The sequence below is a fragment of the Salvia hispanica genome, chromosome 3 (genome assembly GCF_029641045.1).
Source record: "Salvia hispanica isolate PSC_SH4W2 chromosome 3, Shi_PSC_v1, whole genome shotgun sequence".
Classification (NCBI taxonomy): domain Eukaryota; kingdom Viridiplantae; phylum Streptophyta; class Magnoliopsida; order Lamiales; family Lamiaceae; genus Salvia; species Salvia hispanica.
In genome coordinates, this window is record NC_142694.1 from 20,627,242 (window position 1) to 20,650,816 (window position 23,575).

The 23,575-nt window shown below is 36.1% G+C and overlaps 3 protein-coding genes, 2 non-coding genes and 1 pseudogene across 6 annotated transcripts; 2 read left to right on the top strand and 4 right to left on the bottom strand.

Moving 5' to 3' along the window:
* Nucleotides 1-6,409: 6,409 nt before the first annotated feature.
* On the top strand, nt 6,410-8,016 carry LOC125208882 (large ribosomal subunit protein eL20-like). Its single transcript, XM_048108384.1, has 4 exons — nt 6,410-6,568; nt 6,654-6,769; nt 6,997-7,060; nt 7,505-8,016. The coding sequence occupies exons 1-4, from the start codon at nt 6,554-6,556 to the stop codon at nt 7,844-7,846; spliced, it is 537 nt and encodes a 178-aa protein (XP_047964341.1). The 5' UTR covers nt 6,410-6,553; the 3' UTR covers nt 7,847-8,016.
* Nucleotides 8,017-8,812: 796 nt separating this feature from the next.
* LOC125217285 (U4 spliceosomal RNA) lies at nt 8,813-8,965 on the top strand. Its single transcript, XR_007175699.1, has one exon. It is a non-coding gene; the product is annotated as a U4 spliceosomal RNA (small nuclear RNA).
* A 709-nt stretch (nt 8,966-9,674) lies between these two features.
* LOC125217225 (U6atac minor spliceosomal RNA) lies at nt 9,675-9,804 on the bottom strand. Its single transcript, XR_007175643.1, has one exon. It is a non-coding gene; the product is annotated as a U6atac minor spliceosomal RNA (small nuclear RNA).
* A 68-nt stretch (nt 9,805-9,872) lies between these two features.
* Nucleotides 9,873-14,588, bottom strand: LOC125216511 (DNA replication licensing factor MCM3 homolog 2-like; annotated as a pseudogene). Its single transcript, XR_016137205.1, has 16 exons — nt 14,255-14,588; nt 14,028-14,146; nt 13,727-13,936; nt 13,227-13,357; nt 12,908-13,146; nt 12,580-12,816; nt 12,302-12,456; nt 12,019-12,227; nt 11,769-11,934; nt 11,489-11,687; nt 11,300-11,359; nt 11,110-11,202; nt 10,749-10,957; nt 10,562-10,624; nt 10,301-10,442; nt 9,873-10,212 (listed from the first exon to the last, which is right to left on the bottom strand). The product of XR_016137205.1 is annotated as a DNA replication licensing factor MCM3 homolog 2-like (transcript).
* Nucleotides 14,589-14,647: 59 nt separating this feature from the next.
* Nucleotides 14,648-18,565, bottom strand: LOC125216751 (3-oxoacyl-[acyl-carrier-protein] synthase I, chloroplastic-like). The gene is made up of 7 exons (XM_048118517.2): nt 17,930-18,565; nt 16,177-16,608; nt 15,901-16,074; nt 15,465-15,578; nt 15,280-15,381; nt 15,115-15,181; nt 14,648-15,006 (listed from the first exon to the last, which is right to left on the bottom strand). Exons 1-7 carry the CDS (start codon nt 18,380-18,382, stop codon nt 14,939-14,941), a joined length of 1,410 nt encoding a protein of 469 aa, XP_047974474.1. The 5' UTR covers nt 18,383-18,565; the 3' UTR covers nt 14,648-14,938.
* An 870-nt stretch (nt 18,566-19,435) lies between these two features.
* Nucleotides 19,436-21,316, bottom strand: LOC125212195 (uncharacterized protein ycf23-like). The gene is made up of 7 exons (XM_048112288.2): nt 21,078-21,316; nt 20,931-20,996; nt 20,451-20,588; nt 20,312-20,371; nt 20,048-20,245; nt 19,859-19,981; nt 19,436-19,729 (listed from the first exon to the last, which is right to left on the bottom strand). The coding sequence occupies exons 1-7, from the start codon at nt 21,267-21,269 to the stop codon at nt 19,598-19,600; spliced, it is 909 nt and encodes a 302-aa protein (XP_047968245.1). The 5' UTR covers nt 21,270-21,316; the 3' UTR covers nt 19,436-19,597.
* Between the last annotated feature and the right edge of the window lie 2,259 nt (nt 21,317-23,575).

Below are 23,575 nucleotides of genomic sequence, written 5' to 3' on the forward strand. Positions count from 1 at the left end.
TACTTCAAATCTATTGCCCCGTATAACGTGCACGATGGGTTCATCCAAGATTTTGTCGTAAATATAAGGAATAATAAATTCATTTGGGCTTGTAAATTTATTTAGAAATATATTTAGCTATATATTTTTTATTAAAGAAATAGTAGGAAAAAGCATTCAAAAATACCATCCACTGATCAACGATTTGTTATTGAGAAAACTGTTGGGGATACCAGGGTTACAAGATATAAATACTTTTCGGGCGTAATACAACCCAAAAAAAGAATACAAAATGGAAAACTAAAACATAAATTACAACGTGAAATCGAAACAATAAACCGTGAAAGTTAGGAAATAGCGAGTCGAGGAGGCCTCTTTCCGCAAGACGAGATACGCTCCGGTAGTGCTCTCAGATTGGCGTTTCGTTCCCAAAGATAAAACGGCTAACATCTTTGATGAGGCAGCACCGCAATCAACAGAGCTCCAGCGAACTGGATGGCGGGCAAGGCGGGGCGCGGCTCGGCACGGCACGGCGGGCGGCGCACGCGTGTGGGCTCTTCGACCCAACTTGATACACTAGAATTTATTAAGTGTAGTAGAACACTTAATTTATACACCTCAGTAAGAGACTCCCACTTCCAATGTGGGACAACTAACACTAGTTGATTGATCCCTACATTCAAGACTCCAAGTTTACATAAAGCTCAATCGTGCCCAACTTGATCCACTAGAATTTATTAAGTGTGGTAGAACACTTAATTTATACACCTCAGTAAGAGACTCTCACTTCCAATGTGGGACAACTAACACTAGTTGATTGATCCCTACATTCAAGACTCCAAGCTTATATAAAGCTCAATCGTGCCCAACTTTAATCCACTATTTCTCACTCACCGGGAATCAGATTTGAGAAAATGAATATACTACGATCATCTACGCGGAACGTAGACCGACGTTGTAGCATTTAATTTCGGAAAATTAAATGTCTTGTCACATTTATTATTCGGTCAAAGTCCACTGCCCGGATACATTTAATCCATGATTCCAACAAAAACTGGACTGGTTCATATAATAATCGATTTTTATTTTAAAAAAGTCCTATAATTTGTATACCAATAATGTCCTAATATCTTTATGGCTCCATTTTATAGGATAATGCGTAAAATTAGGTCATAATTCATGCTCCCGTTATTTTTTTCAAAGGTACAAAGTCTAGAAATATAATTTATTTAATAAAAATTTGATTGAATTATCTGTATATAATAATATGATCATATTACGGTGATATCACTTCCTAGCTAGTGTATAACAAAGATCTAAAAATCATTGATCAATGAGTCATCTCCTAAATGCCAATACAGGGAACATACTAGGAATATTGACATTTAATATCATAGAAACTTTTAAAAAGTTGAGTTTTTCCCATAAACTTTAAAATTGACAAATAATATCACAAACTTCACCTTGAGTTTGTTATTTTCCACTAGTGAAAAAATTCCGGCTATATTAATAGATTGAAGAACAAATTTGAAGGGTGTGCTTCAAGAAAAACTATTCTCAAAGATTGAAAATCTTGATACTCTTGAAGTTATTGTTGAGAAATTACGAAAAAAATCTGTATCATGATATTATTTGCCTGAATTTTTTCATTGGTAAGAAATACTCCCTCTGTCCATGAATAGGAGTCTCATTTCTATTCGGCACGGATTTTAAGAAATGTTAAGAAATGTGGGTGGAAAAAAGTTAATGGAATAAGAGTCGCACTTGTATATATTAGTTTTAAATGATATGTGAGTAGAATGAGTTAGTGGAATTTAGGGTCTCTATACCATTTATGGTAATTATGAACCGGGACTCTTATTCGTGGACGGACAAAAATAGAAAAATGGGACTCCTATTCGTGGACGGAGGGAATAACAAACTCGGGATAAAGTTCGTGATATTATTTGTCAATTTCAAAATTCATAAAAAAACTCAACTTTTTAAAAGTTTCATGATATTAGGTATCAACGTCCCAATTATGTAATATCAATAAAAGTGTCAATATCCCAGTTATATAAGGTTAAACTAACAGTTTTACTAACCACATATCCGGCGATTTCAGATACAAATAAAAAAATAGAAAAAACTCTTCATCTTCCGAACTCTAAATACTTAGAATGATTCACCAGTTTCTCTTCCAAAACACCCTAGATGAAGTAGTTTACTTCGGCAGCCACACTAATAACATTTGGCACAACGATAAAACCTCTGGCCGAAGGGTTATCTTTGATAGTCAGAACTTTGGTGGCAACAAGGAAATGTGCCAATCAGAATGAGGCATCCAAAAAAAAAAGAAATGTACGTGCCACTTAGAATGGGACGGAGGGAGTGATTATTTTAGTGAATTTGGTTCATCGTGACGACCGGAAAGAAGAGGAAGCAATTCCTAACGGTGAATCGTTCACATGTACGATATATTTGTGCTTTGATGTTAATTTTAGGACAATAGGCGTTTTATTACCGCAAAAAATAATTTGAGTTTAATTTGAATTATGTAGTAAATGAGAATAGTTCAAAATTTAATAAAACTTTGTATATAAATACGTAAATGTTTGTGTTACTGAATAAGTGTTGAATGAGTATTTCAGGTATTTATTTTCAAATTTACATAAAGTCAAGTATATGATCAGGTAATTTCCACCCGATTCAACGATCAGGTTCCAAAATTACCAGAGTTGGGTATTTTGAGTATCCGGTTTTCGGGACCAAATATCCGATTCGAGTAATTGGATACTTAATTTTGATTCGGGTTTAGGTCTCAGGGGTGTTTTTTTCAGCTTTGGATATCCGATTTGATAACCCTAATGCTGGTTTCAAGAGTTGATAGTCTAAACACATTTTAAAGTTGTACCTCCTCACGGATTACATATCTTATGAATTATACCAAATCTAATCCTATTCTCCTTGCAATTAGCTATAATAAAATTCTCATTCAACATCTAATCATCAATCAATTTAATAATCTCATAAAGAAGTTAAGATGTTAACCGTTCATATTTCAAGCATATAATATGGATCTCTCGAATCTTGTAGAAAAGTCTAAAATATTTAAAGGATGATAAATCAATTAAATAGATAGCAATCAAGAATCATTAAATCACACGCATAAGCCAACATAAATTACACACAATTAATTAAACCATACAATAATGTATCTAAACCATAAAATTCTACTACCTCCGTGTTTAAAAAATAGAAACATTTGAAATGGTACGAGTTTTAATGCACAATTGGTAAAGAAAAAGAGAAAAGTTGGTAAAGTAAGAAAGAGAATGAAAAAAATGAATAAATTAAGAGAGACGCAGAGAAAAAGTAGTGAAAGTTGTGTTAGAGCATCCTCATTCGTGCTCTTAAATAAGAGCACAGAGGTGAGCCCGGACCCACTTTTACTCTTTGTCCTTAGGCAAGAGCACAACACCCACATCCGTGCTCTTCCGTAAGGACAAGCTCAAGGGTCCCGCCATTCTATTATTCAATTTAAATACTTCAATTACTAAAATATTTCTACATTATAAAAATATATTAAAAAATAAAAATTACATAATTAAAATCCTAAAAAATAAAAATACATAATTAAAATCCTACAAATTAAAAATCACATAATTTTGAATGTTGAAGTGGGAGTATTTATAGATGAAAATGTGAATTTTGGGAAAAAAATTGAAAAATAAATTAAAAGTGTGTAGAAAACGGATATAATTTATTAGGAAGTGGGAAAATATTTTTTTAATTTAAAAATGATTTTTTAAATTAAATTTGAATTTAAAAAGAAAACTAAAAAAAAAAGAATTTCTAATGGCTAAGCCGTTGGCCAATCACAGTCTGCCACGTCGACCTGCTCAGCGGCACGGACGTGCTCTTAGCTAAGAGCACCGTCCTGTCGCTGGCAAGGACGGACAAGCTGCATTGGCGGACGAGCGGTGTCCCGCTGCTGGCACGAACGGACGGGGCACCGCTGCGGATGCTCTTAGTGGATTGTGGAGTCCACATCTAAAAATAGGAACATTCTAAATATTTTATTTTTAAGAGACTGTCCATAATAGAGTTTCTATTTTTTTTTCAAAATAGTACTACGTAAGAATTAGTTACTCAATGTTCAAGAATAAAGTGTCAAAGTAATTATATTAAAATATAGACCAAACCAAATGCACCAATAGATGATGGAATCTTGGTTGGAACCTTCGTATTCACTATCTGGAATGATTTTGGACGTTCACTCTTGAATTCGTCATCTTTTATGGAGAGAGCGAATATGTGAATCTCTTCTCTTGCCTATGTGCCCTAGCATTTGTATTTATACTCCAATTGGATAGGAATAGTTAAAATATGTATTTCCATGTATGGGTTTCAAATTAGTGGAATTTAGGGTCAATTCCTACGTGGTCGGGTAGGACTTTTAGACTGGTGATGGTCGTATCCGACATGGTGGCTTAAACTAACGCGGTCATGTAGAATTTTCTAGAGTACACAGTCTTTGTAAAACGGACATAACTTTCTCTATGTAGTTCTGATTGAGGCACGCAAAATAGCTACAGGATGTGCTTTCGACATAACAAATTGAAAGATGGTTAGAAAAAAACAAAGAAAGTTTGTCCTAAAATAAAGTATACCATGTTATATCTAATCCTGAAAACTATGCAATATATGAGTTTATCGTGAATGTTGGAGTTATTGTGCAATTTATAGTTCATTGAGGCAATGACGAAAGGACATCAACCGTATATGAGCCTCTTAGTCGAATTACTTGTAAGTACTCCCATTATTGTTCAGTTTTAATTTGGGTGTTAGAGATAGTGATGAAAACATTTTTCTATATATGAGCCTCTTGTCCTTGTTCAATTATGATTCCCTTGATGCTATGTTCTTGTTTAAAGTTTATATTTGTACTTTGTATCGTTCTTGTTGCGACCGTTTCATCGACTATTAGTATGCTAATCATTATTTGACTACATAAGTAATTGTCTCAAATTATTTGCTACATTTCCTTTTATGACAATAACTTTATATTCTCATTTACTTTATTCTCTCTTCTTCGTTTAACCTTTAAACATCAATTTCTTAAGTCTCACACTCAAAAGAAATGTACTACCTCCGTCCTATAATAAGGAGTTACATTTTTTCATTTCGGTTTGTCCCACAATAAGAGTCACATTTTACTTTTACCATAATAGTAAGTAGGTCCTACATTCTACTAACTCGCTTCACTCATATTTTATTATAAAATCAATATAAAAAAGTGGACCTCATATTCCACTAACTTTTTCAACTCACTATTCTTTACATTTCTTAAATTCATGTTCACGCCAAATATGACTCCTATCATGAGACGAAGGTAATATCCAAGTAGCTTGGGACAATAAACTATTAATTTTGATAACTTAAAACTAATGGTAAATCAATGCACAATGAACATCTAGTAGGGTAAAACTAATGGGTGGTAAAAAGTAGTGGAATGTGAGACCCATTTTTATATATTACTACCCCTGTCTTTTGAAAATTGAAACTATTTCCATTTAGGGCCGCCCCTAAAAATAGAAACTTTCTAAACTTTCTATTTTAGGACATGAACCCCACAATCCACTGACACTACTTCCACTATCTTTCCTTTTTCTCTATCTCACTTTACCAATTTTTCTTTTCCCCTCATTTATTTTACCAATTCTTCTTTATTACTTTAACATCGTGTCATTTTAAATGTTTCTACTCATTCCACAAGAATATGCACTCTTTCCTTTTTAGTCCGTCCCACAAGAATATACACTTTCTAATTTTGGAAAGTATTTTCTCTCTAATGAGGTGTGACCCATTCTCCACTAACAATATTTTAATTACTTTTTCCCTCTACATCTCTCTTACTTTACCAATTTTACATTAAAACTCGTGCTGAACCCAAAGTACATATTCTTTGGGGACGGGGGTAGTAATAAAATGTGAGTGGAATTAGTTGGTGGAATGCAAGCTCTATCTATTACTCCCTCCGTCCCGGCTAAGATGACACATTCCTTAGCCGACACTGGATTTTAGGAGTAATTGGTTAATGTGTTTAATTGGAAAGAGAAAAGGTGAGTAGAAGTATTAAAATAGAGAGAGAAAGAAAGGTGAATATTTTAATAGGGGTGGGAAAAAGTGGTTGAGTGTATTAATTGGAGAGAGAAAGTTTCTAAAAAAAGAAATGTGTCATCTTGGTTGGGACAAACTAAAAAGGAACATGTATTATCTTAAGCGAGACGGAAGGAATATAAATTTATAAGAAAAGGTGAACCAAGACTCCTAATAACAGACACACTAAAATTGTAAATCAGGAATCCTAATGCGCTTGAACATAATATTATAAACATAGTGTAGAATGAAAATATTTTAGAAAAGAGTAATGGGAGAAAAAAAGCCCGAATCCAGGAAGCCCATAATCACAGAGAAGCCCAAATGAAAGTAGGGTTTTCTTGAACTCTTCTTTACCATCTCAAATCCGCAAAACCCTACATTAGCTATTGCCCCTGCCCACGGCTTCAGGATAGATTCAGAATCGGCGAAAATGGTGACATACAAAGTATGCTTTCTCTCTCTATCTCAATTCGATCGTTGAGTTGAAACAATGAGTACTGATTTGATTTTTTAAATGGCGGTGTTTGCAGTTCCACCAGTATCAGGTGGTCGGAAGAGCTCTGCCGACGGAGACGGATGAGCACCCCAAGATCTACCGCATGAAGCTGTGGGCGACCAATGAGGTCCGCGCCAAGTCCAAATTCTGGTAATTTGAGCTTCGGTGTAGAATTCTGTGTGCGATGAACTAGATTGATTCGTGTTTGTCATTGAATGAATCAATTGTTGGTTTATTCTGTGGAATTAGATAAATGATTCTCTTTATGTGGTGAAGAATTATAAATTTAACTTGGTAATATTAGGTTATACTGAGAAATTGATTTGGGGATTTAGGATTGCTGGATTGAGATTGAATGTGTTTGTTTATCTATGAAGGTACTTTCTGAGGAAATTGAAGAAGGTGAAGAAGAGTAACGGTCAGGTTCTTGCTATCAACGAGGTATATGCTTGCTCGAAACCTTGTCTTTCATGTTTATTGTATATCTTAATAATTGTGTTGTTTTGATTGAATTTAGTTGACACTTGACAACACTTTAGAGATATAAGTTGGATTTGATGATCTGCTATGTGTTTCATATGCTTGGACATCGATGTTTCAGTGCATTTTATATAAAATAAACCAGTGATAGTAAGACCTTGTTTAATTGTCTTCCACACTTGTGAACGCCAGATTTTCATCTAGAGATTTTGCAGAAACAAGCACAGTGTGATTACATGTATCATCCTTTTCGTTATGTTTGTTTTTTAATCCCTTTTGCAGCACATACCATCCTTTTCTTGGTTTGAATATGTGATTGCCTTTGTGTGTAGTTATTGTCCGCCATGTAACGAACTTAAATCTCGTGTACTGAATGTGCATCCTGTGCCATTTCTTTCATTATAGATTTTCGAAAAGAACCCCACAACAATTAAGAACTACGGGATCTGGTTGAGGTATCAAAGCAGGACTGGCTACCACAACATGTACAAGGAGTACCGTGACACCACCCTGAACGGTGGTGTTGAGCAGATGTACACCGAGATGGCTTCCCGCCACAGAGTCCGCCATCACTGCATCCAGATCATCAAGACTGCCACCGTCCCAGCTAAGCTTTGCAAGAGGGAGAGCACGAAGCAGTTCCACAACTCCAAGATCAAGTTCCCCCTGATGTACAGGAAAGTGAGGCCACCAACGAGGAAGCTCAAAACCACCTACAAGGCAACCAGGCCCAACCTGTTCGTGTAAGATGCTTTGTCGTTTGTGGGAAGACGAGAGCCCTATATTTCTGCAAGCTATTATCAGTTTTGACTTTTGCTGGAGTTGTACCATGTCTTGCTTGTTTTCCTTGCACATTAGACTTTTATCTATAGAGTTTGTTGAATGTTCTTGTGAAATTCAGGTTCTATGGTTCTTAAGATGCTTGTCTATGGGTTATGTTTTTTCATTCTTATGTGGCTCGGGTAATAAAAAAAAATTAAAATATGTTTAATGAATCAGTTTTATTCTAGTATAGTTTAAACTAATCATCAGTACAATTGAAGATTTTAAAGATTTTTTCAATTTATTTAGTTGTTCAAATGAAGCTAGATATATATGTAAAGATTGCCACCGGCCCATAAAAATAGAGAAAACAAATAATTTTAGTTGATAAAGATTGCCACTGTCCCATAAAAATAGAGAAAACAAATAAAATACGAGCATTACTCGGGGATGAGGAATATAGCTAATTAGCAGCTTAGATTTAAATTAAAATCTGTGAGTATGGTTTTCTCTCCTCGAGAAAGAAATACTCCACATATCTATCAGTTTCATTGTTGAATGATTGTTAAAATTTAATTATTTTCAATTGCAGTAGATAAAAGTACGCAATCTAGCTTTAGTGTTAGTTAAAATTATGGAATCAATATAGGTGAGATGTGTGTTTATGAGAGAGGTTAGCATGGCTGCAGCTGCTTCTCTAGTTATTGTTGAGTATTCTTCATGAATGTATGAAAATTTATGAAAATTCAATCTCTTTTTCTTGGAAGATGAAGAAATTGGAAGGGACTTAATGCCTTTATTCCTCTTCTTGTGAGCATTTTATGAATATGTAATTACAAACAAAAGAGTTGAAGTGTCAAATGTAGCATTGTATATCCCACATCGGAAATTTGTAAAACACTATAGTTTAGCTCCTGTAATAAAAGGGAGATGGGGTGAATGGGAAAAGTCATCTTTGCGCTTGGGGCAATGACGCAGCTAGTGAGGTTCTAATCGAGGCGCGTCTATTGCTGGTTGAAAACTATTTCCAAACCCCCTCTTCGTCCCGAGCTTGACTTGGGCTGTTGAGAATTTCTGGAAGAGCTCCCTCTTGTTAGGGAAGCTCTACGATTCAGTTATCAAATTTTTCCACATAACTTTCAATTTTTCTTTAGAGTAAAATTTTAATAAAGATTTAATGCTTATCAGTAAAAATTATAAGTAAAGATTTATTAATGAGATTTTATTATTGTTGCACGACGCTAATCAAATTTAAATTTATTAAATTATAAAATTTCAATCATATTCAAAATGTTCGGGTTTCATAATAATTTTTATATAAACTTTTTTTTTTTCATTAGTTTTAAGTTGTACTAATACCTGTATATAATTATTGAGACAAAGGATTTGAACCACAAAAATAGAAATAGAATTAGATGAATAGAAAATTAAGAATTGAATTTTAAATGGTGAAAATATTAAATCATATTATTAAATATACTCATCAATCTTAGAAAATGCTAGTGCACACTGGTGCAGCATAAGTGTTACTAATAAAAGTTAAGTGTATTTATGAGTAAAGTATAAAAGAAATGTGCCTGAAAAAGTATGAACTATTTTATGGTATTCCAAAGTGACAGAGTCAATGAGCTCTATGTTTAGGAAAAAGTTAGTACACATATTTTAAATAATAAAAATATTATTAATAAATTTTAATCATGAAAAGAGGATATATTGATGGATAAAAATGGCGATAAGTTGAATTTTTAATATAGAAATTATATAAACAAAGGGAAACAAAAGGAAGAAATACAAATTAAAAAATACTTGGAAAAAAAAAATTGGGTTATAAGATCCACAGAAGTGGAAAGCCTTAACCGGATGTGCTGGTAACAGGTAAAGCCCGAAGGCTGTTCCCGTCCCTGTCGGGGGAGATGCCAACCATCTCTCCTTTCTACGAACACGTATGCATTTGTTGCTTCTCCAACATATAAACTCTAACTCTCTCTATTCAAATTTCGATGTGGGAAAGAATCTACAATATCTTAGACAATTCACTTTTTTACAGCAATAGTATTCTTGTAATATACAGAACATAATTGCAACATATAGTAGCAAATTCTCATAATATCAACAGTGATTGATTTCGCATTTCAACTAAAGCTACAAAGTTAAACACTATTAGTGTCAGTGACATCTCAGGAAAGCTACGGCCAATGCAAAGTCATCTCTAGACAGCGAGAAGAGCGGTATTTGGAGATCTCGAGTTGAGTTGGCACTCGGGGGGTTGGAGATGGAACGGAACATATTCACATGAAGTAGACTACGTTCGTGTCCCTGACAATCATTAAGCTCCCCTTGTCGTGCATTATCTGCAGACGGGATCGATTATTTGCTGTCATATTTATTGAAGTCAAAATGATAGATTGAAGTATGATGAACTAGATATGAAAACATTACCTCCAAAAGGGACATGATCTCTGCTGCAGAGTAAGGGGCACCTGCACCACTGTTTACCACGACATCAATATCAGCAATCGACATTTGTTCCACGTGCTGAGCATGTCTGTACCACCCCAATGCAGTGCTAAAAGCATCCAATCTGCTTGCAGGTAGAAAATTCGGACGAGTCAGCTATTAGAAGTACATATGCTAGGAAATGAACCATCAGATAAATTTAATTCTTGATTCAATCAACGAATACATAGATCAGAAACAAACCTCTCTGATGATAAGTTCACTTCATTTGTTGGAGTTGGATCTACATCCATTGCTTCAGCATCACTTCACAAAAAAAGTAAAGAAGAGATTTTATTGATAAAATAGAGCATTAATTAGAGAAAACTAAGTGGGATGACACATGAAAGACACCAAACTCCACATTACGAGATAGTTAACTTGCACATACTCTGTTGTGGCAATAGAGCCAGCATTTTTGGCCTTTTTTCGACCAGTTCTACGAGCTCCGTCATTGTTTCCACCCTCAGTGTTCATGGTGCTGTATCTTTCCATTTCTCTCAGACTTTCATTCTCACGCGCCTCCATGTCACTCAGCTCTTGATGATAAATGGCGAAGTTTAGAACTTGAATAGCAGCTTCAGCATCTGACTTCAGCACCTGTGTCAAGATCCAACATTGTAGCAAGTCTAAAAATTCATCAAAAGGTTTCTGTATTTTCAGATAACTGTGTAAAGAAGTTCCCAATCACGTCCAACTAGAAACGAGATGATGAATGAGCTGAAACATTCTATTGTAGACTGTAATAGTACCTGTAGCCGCTGCAGCTTCAGCTTAGCATGGGCAGTTGATAGACGTATTATTGTTTCTAAAGTTCTTGCAGTGATTGGAAGTGTCCCTCCAGTCTAAAAAAACATATCAAATATATCATTAAGACAATTAAAGCCACAGCTTAAATTCCAAGAGTTGAATCACATCACATCAGTGTAGTAATTTACCAACCTTTGCACTTGAACTTGCATTTCTGAGCTCTACATATGTTGTTGCTATGTGTTCAGATGCCTGGAAAAATCATTAAGCAACAAAAATATCAGAATGTCGAAGGAATTGATGGCAGGGTGAGTATCCACAATATCATTAAAAATTCCGTGACATGGATGGCAGTATCTATATGTTCTCGAGAAACCTCACCTCATCGGTGAGCTCAGGCTGAAACCTCTTAGCATAGTTAATATACTTCTTGAGAAAATTGATGGTGAGAGTATCGTAAACTGTTTACGACTACTATTAGATCTCCCATGTAACATTCTATTGTATTTGACAAAAACTGCAGAACCAGCCTCGGGATCATCCTCCATCTCATTTCTTGAGCTCTCATCTAATCTCGTACCTGCTTGCATAAGAAATGCTTAATAACATACATATTCTATAATTGTATCTGTATTTAATCGGAATCATAGGCTTCGCAGACCTCCATCAGCTACTGATTGATAGCAATGCATTCTGAGCACGTGTTCTGAAATTTGGCGATCAATCCCAGGATCCATTTGATCCAAAACAATGAACAGCAGATCAAAACGAGAAAGCAGAGAATCCGGAAGTCCAATATTCTTTGTTGGAGTTAGAGAACGATCATACTGTGCATATAGTCGATATGGCATTAATAATTTCCATAAAAGGGATCAGCAAGCCTAGAACTATCAAATGGTTTGAGGACTTACAGTTCCGTATATTGGATTGGCAGCTGCCACAACACTGCACCTAGCATTTAGAGATGCATGTATACCAGCTTTTGCAATTGTTACTGTCTGCTGCTCCATCACTTCATGTATAGCAACACGATCTTGGTCATTCATCTTGTCGAACTCATCAATACAAACGATTCCTCTATCAGCAAGAACCAAGGCACCAGCTTCTAGTCTTCGCTCCCCTGAATTCATGGAATGACCAAATAAGAAAAATCATAAATCTGATGACTAAACCACAACCAACACCATAATTTACCTGTTTCTTGATCAGAAGTCACTGCAGCAATCAATCCAACCCCAGATGAACCTCGACCTGTGGTGGATATGGCTAGAGGTGCGATATTCATGATGGCTCTCAACAACTGAGACTTAGCAACAGAAGGGTCTCCAACCATCATCATATTTATATCACTATAAAGAAGAAAGCAGCATATAAGTTCAAAAAAAAACTAGAGCAGGCAACAAGAACAATCAACCATGCTCAAAGAATTAAGCATTGAAAACAGGCGAATCTGAGATAAGAGCATTCCTTACCCCCTCAAGTGAGTTCCATTTTTCAAGTTTTTCTCATGTCCCCCAAGCATCAACAGAATAAACGCTTTCTTTATCCATGAATGCCCGTATACCGATGGTGCAAGAGAATTAGCAAGTAGATCAAATGCATCCTCTCTTTCAGATATCTTTTTAATATTTCCCCAATCGTCAGTTGTATAATATAAATTCTGCAACTCCTTGTTAAGAAGAGAGACATTGTTGGCTATAAGGACAGTCCTGCATCGGCAACAAGAAGTATTGAAAATACAAATCGATTATAAAGGTGAAACAAATTACTAGAAATGTTCTGCTGTAGATATAAAATAACCTGAATACTCCATTCACACTGCCTTTGCTTTTCCCAGGAAGAGCCTTGTAAATCCCAACAATTGCCACTCGATCCCCTGGCTTACAGGAATCCACCAAATCATCTTCAACAATGATATCCACAGTTCTAGGAAGTTGCCCGGGAACTGAGTTTTCCGGGACCTCTTGCATAGATAGTGTCTGGTGGTCCTTATAGGTGCACAAACCAAACTCAGTTGCCAACAAATTGCCATTATCATCCTGCAACAAGTCATAACCCATCAGAGTTAAGTGGACGTAAAATGATCAGTAAATAGAAAGGACAAAATGAGAAATCTTACACGCGTCGGATACACTGATCCAGTGGGCAGGCCAATATTTGACGTGATGTCCCTGTATTCCCTAACTGTGAATTTCTCATTAGCAGGACAAAAATGGACGCTCTTTACAACCGTTGGCCTAACAAGAGAACCTACATATAGAACAAAATGTTCCAACTATTAGAGTCTCTATCACAACCACACAATATATTTTTTCAATCCTTTAAACTCATCAAAATATTGGTATATTCTGTGAATCATTGCACAACAGCCTCAAGGACTAAATCAAATAGTAAGAAAATCGTCTTTTTCAAGCCTTCAATCCTCAAGGACTATGTCATTTTGTGCATCCCACCTGATGACGATAGTTTTATACGAGTTGAATCGTACAACAGAGCTAACATCTGCTAATTTTCCTTTACAGTACAATCCAACTTAAAATTATGCTATTTAATCCAAATCTCTTACAATTAAGCAGTTAAATCCAAATTTCTCATAGATCATCCAATTTACACACTCACATTTAGTAACGATACCCTCGACACAAACCATCGAGCCGATAAACCTAGACAAAAGATCTCTAGGCGTCACTCTTCTCGAAACAAAAAGGGCCGTCGAGACCAACCAAAACCTGTTCTCCTTCCTTGAGGTACTTGGCATTCATGTTCCTAACAATATCCGTCACCGCATCACAAAGAGGCTGCATGTACTCGCTCGGAGTTTGCAATAGCCTTCATTTTTTTGCAAAATTTTACTAAGGATTCAACAAATGTATTACAAATTTCAAAACAACAAAGTAAAATAGCAGATCGCTGGGCCAACCTGCGCGCCAGATCCATGCCTTCTCTGTGGTTGTAAAACTGAGCGAGATTAATCACGCAACGGCGGCTGTTCTGATTGAACATTGAGTCGAGAGATTTCTTCAGCTCAACGTTGTAATCCTGCGAATTTTAGCATTTCACGAGATGCTTAAACAGTGATGCAAATAACCAGAAAATCGTAAACAGTTATAAATCCAGTAAATTGAAGCATGCTGTTTGGAAACTCACGGTTTGCTCGAAAAATTTGAGGAAAGTGCGCTTGTGCGCATTCCTGATATCATCGCTGAGATCCATCGTGAATCTTCTTCAGCTCCGCTTTCAGTCTGAATTGCCTCCAATTGATCGCGTGAGAAATGCAGAAAAATACACAGAAATAAATACTACCGCGATCGAGTTCATCATGGTGGTTAGGGCTTTGGAATTTGGCGGGAAAGGGGTGAGCGGTTTTGGTCTGGGCCCACTATTCGTTGGCTCGGTTTGTATTTTAAATATATTTATTTTGGGCTGAATATCATTTCAGTATCATCGTCTTTTTATTTTATGATTAAATTTAAATTTGTCTTTTCACAATTATTTATGAAAAGACACCATGTTATAGTGGAAAATGCCATTTACTGAAAATAAGGCTGAAAATTGACTCTGTAACATAAAATGTTTTAATGGTTGTTAAAGAAAAAGACAAATACAAGTAAAAAGAACAGAGCTGTTGCTACAAGATTGAAGGAGAAGTGATGCTTTCAATAAGAGGTTACAATAAACGCAACGCACGGGTGGTACACTAGTCCTCGAGAAACTCAGGGCTTAGCGCCCATTTAGACGAATATAAGCCCGGCTCAAATGCTGAAGGAGAGCGACTAGTACAATGAGACGAGGTAGACTGTGACGACTGCAAGCAACTCAGTGTGAGTTGGATCATGGTTTAAATGCAGAAAATGCAACAACAGAGTTGTGACCTCCAAATCCAAAGGAATTCGAGATTGCTGCAAAGATTTTTCGGACACGAGTGAGAAACTGGGCCTTAAACCACAAACCAGAGCGTATATAATCTCGTTCAACTTTATATTAGATGATCATGCACAAGATCTTACCAACATTGATGTCGTGCTGCTGTTTTTTATTTGCAACGGTGTCAAAATCTACAGACGGCTCTCGGTTCTGTAGAAAAAAAAAAGTAATTTCAAAGAGAAATGGTCAGCTTAGAGAGACCTTTCAACTGTATTTGCAAGTATTCTTTTATGTATCGTTTAACTTACAAATTGATTTATGGTCGGATGAAGCCATCCTGTTGTAATTGCTTTCACTGTTGCAATAGCTTCCAAACCACCAGCAGCACCAAGACAGTGCCCTATCATCGACTGCAAGAAGATACAAACACAGAAAATCAGCATCACATGCATTTGAATGAATGAGAAGAGAGAGAGAGAGAGAGAGTATTTACCTTAGTTGCATTGATTTTGATCCCAGAAGTGCTCTTGAATACCTTCTTGATAGCGTTAAGCTCAGCTAAATCACCCACGATTGTGGAAGTAGCATGTGCATTTATGTAGTTAACCTGCAAATACGAACAGTTAAAGCTGCTTTCTTGAACAGCCGCTGCCATAGCACCCTTAACTATACCTAAGAATCCAATTTACTAATGAAAAATGATCCAAAAATAACGTTTCAATGTTAATTTTGAGTTTGAATATAGTACATACAATTACAGATGCAAGAAACAGGTTTGATGTGTCGAAAACATGCCAACCACATTATAGGAAACGGATGATCGCAAAACTACATAATGCTTTTGCATTAAGTAAGAAGGTTTTACCCCTTCCTAGGTATAGCTGTTCCCATGCAGAGCATATAATTCTAATATTTGGAGGAAAAAGTACCTCTTCGGGTGAAACGCCTGCATCTTCAAGGGCACTCTGAATGCACGACGAGACTCCAAGTCCATCAGCTCTGGGATCTGTCATATGATATGCATCACAATTTACCGCACCTCCCAAATATTCAGCAATGATTGGCGCCCCTCTTTTCATGGCGTGCTCCAAACTTTCCATCACCTGTTTGAAAAGATCGAAGAAAACACTAATTTAAGCTTATCTGATCCAATCGCATTTGTAGGCCCGGTGTTCTGAAGAGAGATGAGAAGATGGAACCCTTACCAAAACTCCAGCCCCTTCTCCCATAACAAAACCATCACGAGCTTGGTCCCAGGGCCTCGAAGCAGTTTGTGGGTCGTCGTTTCTCTGTGACAACGCTCTGCAAGCAACGAAACCACCCAATCCAATAGGAATAATCGCAGCTTCAGTTCCGCCAGCAATCATCAGATCAGCTTCTCCCCGACGGATGTGGTTGGCAGCCGCATAGAAGCAATAGTTTGAGGTGGCACAAGCAGTGGAAATCGAATAGTTGGGTCCCATCAAGCCTAGATCAATCGCAAGCAAAGCAGAGGCCATGTTTGTGATAGCGTAAGGTATGAAAAACGGAGTTATTTTCCTGTGGCCTTTCTCAATTAGAGACTGGACACCATCAGAGAATACTTGAAGACCGCCCATTCCCGTCCCGACCAGAACACCACCTCGGATCTTATCAATCTGCAACGACAACAAACCCAATCAGCTCAGAGACCAGTCCCCACGAATCCAAAAGATATCCACAGAAATAACAAAGACTCGAACAATAATACAGATGATGCATATGCCAAATCGACAATCAAAAGTCACTCTTTAGTAAAACCGGATTCTGAAATAATCGACAGTACAGTCAAGAATCTGATAGCCAATCCCAATAATTGAGATCGAACTAAATGTAAAATAACAAGCAAATATTCCATTTTTGGCAAGATTTGCACGCTCCAAACAGAAGCATAATGATGTTACACGAAAATCATACACACAATTAGCCAATTCCAATAAATAAGAAAGAACTTATACAAACAAACAGAGGTTTCTCAATAACCCATTTAACAACCCCAATCCACATCCAATGTAAACAGCTGATGAATCCACATGACCTAAAAACCAGAAACCCAAAAAAGCCAATAAGATGCTCTCAGTCTACTGCCTCTCAGCCACAGTGATGGACAACGAAAATACAGTGTTGAGCCAGAAGCATAGGCAACAACAAAAAAGCTACTACTACTCACTACTAACCCCATCTTCATCACATTATGAAACACAATTTCCAAGAAAAATATAGTTCACTAATCAAGCAGAGACCAAAGCCAAGGATCCAACGGCCAATCCCAGTAATAAAATCGAAATAAACGTTCATAACCCCTATTTTTGGAGAAATTCGGCACACTGCAATGTTGCAGCAGAATAACGAGAAACCAAAAATCTTCATAAAAAACAAACAACTAGTTGCTTATAAACAACACGAATCAAAGCTCAAATGCAAATAGCCAAGGGATCCACATAACGTCGAACTAAACATCCGAAACTACAAAGCACTCAGCATTTACTAATCACTACTAGTACTGAAAACAATATGATCATCACATTATCTAACCAAATTTAATTTAAAACATATGAATCATATGGAAAACTTAACACCACAAAATTTAGCTCAAAATCAAGCTTGAAAAAGGCATAATCACAATCAACTTCAAATAAAAATGACACACAAATAACATTGGAAACTACGAAACACTTGGCATTCTACTCACTACTTGTAAAAATAACATCATCACATTATCAAACCAAATTCAAATAAAACACATCGATTTTACCGAAATCCTAAAACCTAAAGAATCAGTCAATTAAAACACATCGATTTAAGCCACCACTAATCTAATTTCAAAAGCTCAAATTCAAATTGCCAATGAATGATATGAAGTCATCTTTATCATATAACCAAACCAAATTCAAATATAAAAACACATCAATAGCTAGCTCGAAAAAAACACATTTATACCTTATTGATCTTCTCCCCGCCGAGATCTGCGCCCTCGAGCGCCTTCTTCCCGGCGACAATGCAGTACCTCAAGCAATCGTCCAATCTCCGATCATTTTTGCCGTCAATGTACCCCTCCGAGTTGAACCCCCGAATCTGACCGCCGAAGCGCGTCGGAAACTTGGACGCATCGAATCTGTCAATCAGCGTGATTCCGCTCTCACCGCTGAGCAGCTTGTCGTAGTAGGCGTCGACCTCGTTCCCGAACACCGACACGAGCCCCATCCCCGTGATCACCACACGCTTCTTCGGGTCCGTCTCCCGCTTCGGCGGCGCTGCGGAGGCCGAGATTTTGAAATGGAGCTTCCTGGTGCTGGGGAGAGGTCTAGCGGCGGCGGTCAATCCAGGCAGGGAGGCGGCACGGAGACGGTCCAGAGGGGAGGGGCGGAGCGCGGTGGAGTTGAGGGATTGCATGGCGGAATTTTGGAATTCGATTCGATGGGAACGAGGTGAGCTCAAATCGCAGGATTTAAAGCTGGTTTTATTGCTCAAATATTTTATTATTTCGATTATTTTTCGAGGTATTATTAAATTCACTTTTCAAAATTATGTTGAGGCTACGTTCCTTTGGTCGGTTTACTACATCTAAAGATTTGGTTTGGTTTAATTATCCTAGTGATATAATTGAGGCATAGGGACCTTACTATTCACATGCTCAATGAAAAATGTTTTCAATAATAGAATTTGGATTATTTATTTTATATGAGAAAAAAAGAAAATCATTTCACTCGCGTGTTCCAACATTTTCGGTGTCTCTTACGTGTAGGGATCTTGTACAACTATTAAATTCGTTATTATGTAAAAATGAAGTTTAGTTTGCCTTACGTGAGGGAAAATGTGCCGTATAATATGGGTAGGTAATACTAGCTCTTGGATTTTCTTGTATTTAAATATGAATAGTACTGTATAATCAGGTTTTGTTTTTTCATGATGCTGTAATTATTGGTATAACTCTGAATCATGGTCTAACTTTTACAATTTATTATGCTTGAAGGTTTAAAAAAAGTGAGTGAACTTCATAAATAATTTCTAATCGGTTTGTATGTATACATACGATTCATGGAAGAAAAATGGGACCAATAATTATAATCTCATTTTTCAAGTTTATTGTATCTATCTAACTCTAGCTAACTTTGACCATAGATATAAGATCTTATTCAAATCTGATTTGATACATGAAAGTATATTCAACATTAAGTACCCTCTAGTCATCCCTCTAGTCATCATAAATGATAGAGTACTTCGTTTTTAACTAAAAACTATCGAAATCGAGATATCTTAAGCACGTACTTATAAAAATTAGATCAACCCCTTCAAAAAAAACACAAAAAGAGAGAATAACGAAACAGATGTATACTCCACTATTGCATTTACTACTAATAGTCTCATATATACCTCCTCGATTTCATTTTAATTAAGTACGGAGTATATATTTGTGATAATTAATTACTTAATTGCACACATAAGTACATTAATTGTAACATAATATAGTCAACAAAAAGTAGGTGAGAAGGGCCACCGCACAACTCTTGTAGCAAAAACATAACAACTTCGAAATCTTAATAATGGTATTAAACAGAATAATTTGATTATTGAGACTGAGACTGAATAATCAGAAATGAGAAAGCTTCAAAACATATTTATGGTTTCATCAAACACTTGTGCTTGTTTCCTTGATAGATTCAAAGACTCCGCAATAGTTTTCACCTCAGCAATCATGGCTACGACGTCGTTTAGCTTGTTGATAGCTGATCCAACACCCTTCACATTGCCAACACACATTATACATTATGCAAATCGATATAATCAAAACTATACAAGAATTGTTTGCTTGGAAAAAATGAAATGTAAAAACTTTGCTGTTGTTTTTTTTTTAATGGTAGTACGTACCACGCCAGAAGCACCAGCAGCGATAGCTAGAGGAGCGGTGATTGAACTTAGTCCGGAAGCAGACATTACGGGGATTCGAACTGCACGAGAGATGGAGTACGCAGCTGCAAGAGTCGGCGAGGCCTAAACCATTGCAAGTGTCAAATAATGCCATTTTTTCACTTTTAATTAAAACATAAGTGTAGTTACCTTTTCAATTAGGCCAAGGACACCAGCCTTGGAAGGAGTAGACGATTTTCCACCTTCGGTTTGGATGATGTCGGCTCCCTCAACCTCCAACTGCTCGGCTAGCTTCACCTGGTCAGGAAGGCTCAGTGTGTGAGGCACGGTGACTGAAAGGACGGTCGATGGAAGGAGCCTCTTAGTCTCTTTTGTCATATTAACAATCTGCAAATTCAAACACACCCTTTTAACCTTAGTCAAAAAAGGAACACAAGAAAACACTAGCAATACCTCTTCTGGTGAGAAAAACACACCCATTTCGTAAAATGAGTCATAGTTTCCAATCTCAACCTGAAAAAACAACGAGTCAGAACGACTTGACTTAATTACACGCCTAGTGTAAGCAGAGTGAGAGTTAGAGTGGTCGAACCATTAAGGCTCCGGCTTCAACTGCAGCTGGAAATGCTGATGGATCTACACTAGATACACATACCGGAAGGGAAGTGAGGTGCGTTGCAAGTCGCACCAATTCAACGTCACAAGCAATATCCACATGAGTTGCACCACCCTACTTAAACCAACACACACAAAAAAAATCAAATTTGTACTACAATGTCATTGTGTTTAAATCCAATTTTGACAGAAATTCTCTAGTATAGACATATACAATCCCGTCATTAACATTTTATTCTTAAAAGTAATTTTGTTCAATTCATACAGTAAGTTCTTTTTTATAAATTTACAAGTTTATGACACAGTAATATTTTGGCGACAAATTTGTTAATTTAAACACTATTGTTATATAATGTAGTTATAGTGTTCTGCTCGAAACATTGGAACTTTATGTGAATAAAGAAAATAATACCAGTAAATAATGAATAAAAAAACAGAAACACAGAGTGAAACAGACCTTATCTGCAGCAGTAACAACAGCGGCTACATTATCCTTGTCAAAATTCTGCAATCCTGAAATAATCTGCAAATGGAAACGAAAATGCTTAGATATTGGTTCAATTTTGATTTTTCTTACATGTAAAAACTAGCCATCAATACTAACTTTGAGGGCTCTTCTTTGGTGAAATTCCTTCAAGATTATCTGTTTGGTTGTGGAAAGCAAAGCCTTTACTCTTCTCCCTTTGCAAGAACCTCGGTTTTGGAGGGGAGAGGCATTGATATGCTGCTGCAGCAGAGGACTTTGGTTCTTTTTCAAGACCGTTTGAGGTGAAGGTGTGAATATTGAGGAACTCATCTCCTCGAATTTTGTCAATGAAGTGAAGAGATAAGAGAGTGGTGAGAATTGGAAAATTTTGTGACTATATTGCGGTGAAAATGATAAGGTATCTGGGCTGAAAATTTAAAATATGGAGTAGTATATTTTTGGGCCAAGGTCCATCAGCTCCGTGTGCCTCTGACATATAATCCATCATAAAGCTTTTTCTGTTATATTTATTCTTTTTGTATAAATTATGAAATGATGAAATTCGTACACTTATATTATAATCGGTCTTGGATTCTAATTTCGTCAATAGATATGCATTCGTTTAATACACTCTCCATAAAGGCATAAACTCATGTCAATGACCTCATATATGTAGTAAGTTGGAATTTTTGCCATGAGACAAATAAGAAAAATGTCAAAGTTATAATAAAATTAAGGCTATGAGATTGACCTGAAATTGACCGATTTTGATATATTTTTGGACAATTTACACTAATTTTAATTTCTTTTATTTATATAAATTTCATAAACTCATCTACAATACAAATTTCATTGAAATAAAAAAAATAAAATAAAAAATAAAAAAAAAGAAGCTCGTGACTAAAATTTTAAACTTTCGGTAATTTAGTTGAAAAAATTTACGTAATAAGAAAATAAAAGAAAATGGAAAAGACATAGGATTGGAAAGTCCTAATCCTACTTACACTAAAATTATACTCCACTATTTAATTTTTCAAACTAGTCCTTGGTTAGCCTATTTAAATATCAAATATATTTATTTAAATATTTTATAGGATTTAAAAATTTTAATTTTGTTGAAAACATCAAAGTCACGCGTCACATGTGTCACACTTGCACTATGATTGACCAAGAGATGTGGGTGCATTCTAAGTGCTTGTGGTGGCATCATCGCCCGAAGAGTGGGGGTGATATATAAGTGAGTCGTCGTTAATAGTTTTTGTATCGTAAAATTTATTCAATTTTATCATTATGTCAACACAATAAATATATAAAACACGATTGAAAATATAAATACTATCGTATCACATACAATAAACATTTATATATGATTTTTAAAATTTCTTTTACCATCAAACTATGCAATTTTTATTTCATCATATATTCATACCCTTTAGCTGATTGAATTAGTATTTCAATTCGCAAATAACCAATATGAGAAACAAATTAAATAACCAAACAATTTTATATACAAACAACACTAAATATTAACATTTCAAATTTAAAAAAAAAAACAATATTGAGCTGAATTCCAGCGCCAAATCAATCATGGGGAATAATATCTAAATTTTCCCCCAAATCAATATCAATATCTAATTAAAAGTGGCAGCCGCAGCAGAAGTAGAAGAAGCAGAGCTTCGTGACGAGCACACCAGCTTCGAAGATCGAGACGATTTTGAAGAGGACGTTGTCCACGAACCAAACGCGCAAACTGAAGCTGAATTTCCTCTTCCACCGGAATCCGGTGGAGGAGCTCTTCGACTTCCGCCGCCACGAGCGGCTGCTGTCCTTGCTTTTCAGCCTCTTGTAGAATAGTGACGAGAAAACGGACGGCTTCTTCTCCGTTGCGAGCTTTTCATCTCCTTCTCTCAGCAGAGACATTGTTGATTAGATCGATGTAGAAAATTGGAAGAAATTGACGGTATTTTGTGCCTTTTGTTTTTGGTGTTTGGAGTTTGAATTGCAGCGCATTATATATGTAGGCTGAAGAGGGGTAATTTGGGAATAGTATGGCGCAAAATGCAGTTCAACGACAACGATGCCGCGTTTTTTCACGGTCAATTGACTCGTATCTGTATATAATTGCCATCTTCATATGAAATTTTAATATGCATACTTGTGTTTATATAGATTTAGAACATGTATCAAGTAATCCTAGTAATATACATTTACATGACTTACGATAAAGTTTCTTAAATTTCAATCGAACGCATACATTCCAACCAAGCTGGATGTATCCTTAATTAATAGTAATTATTATTATTTTGATAAATTAACAGAATTTTAAAAGGCATGTTTATAGTCGACTAGAATCCAAGATCTCGGACATCGGGTATTAACCACGTTACTACTAGGTAAATACTTCCCCCGTCCCACAATAATTGTCATTCTTTTCCATTTCGGTCCTTCCTATAATAATTGTCACACTTCATTTTTCATTTTTACTGTAAATGGTACTCCAAAGTAGGTCTCACATTCCACTAACTCACTTCAGTCATATTTTATTATAAAACCAATATAAAAAAAGTAGACCATGCATGCCACTAACTTTTTCAATCAACTTTTTTAACATTTCTTAGATTCGTACTCACAGTTAG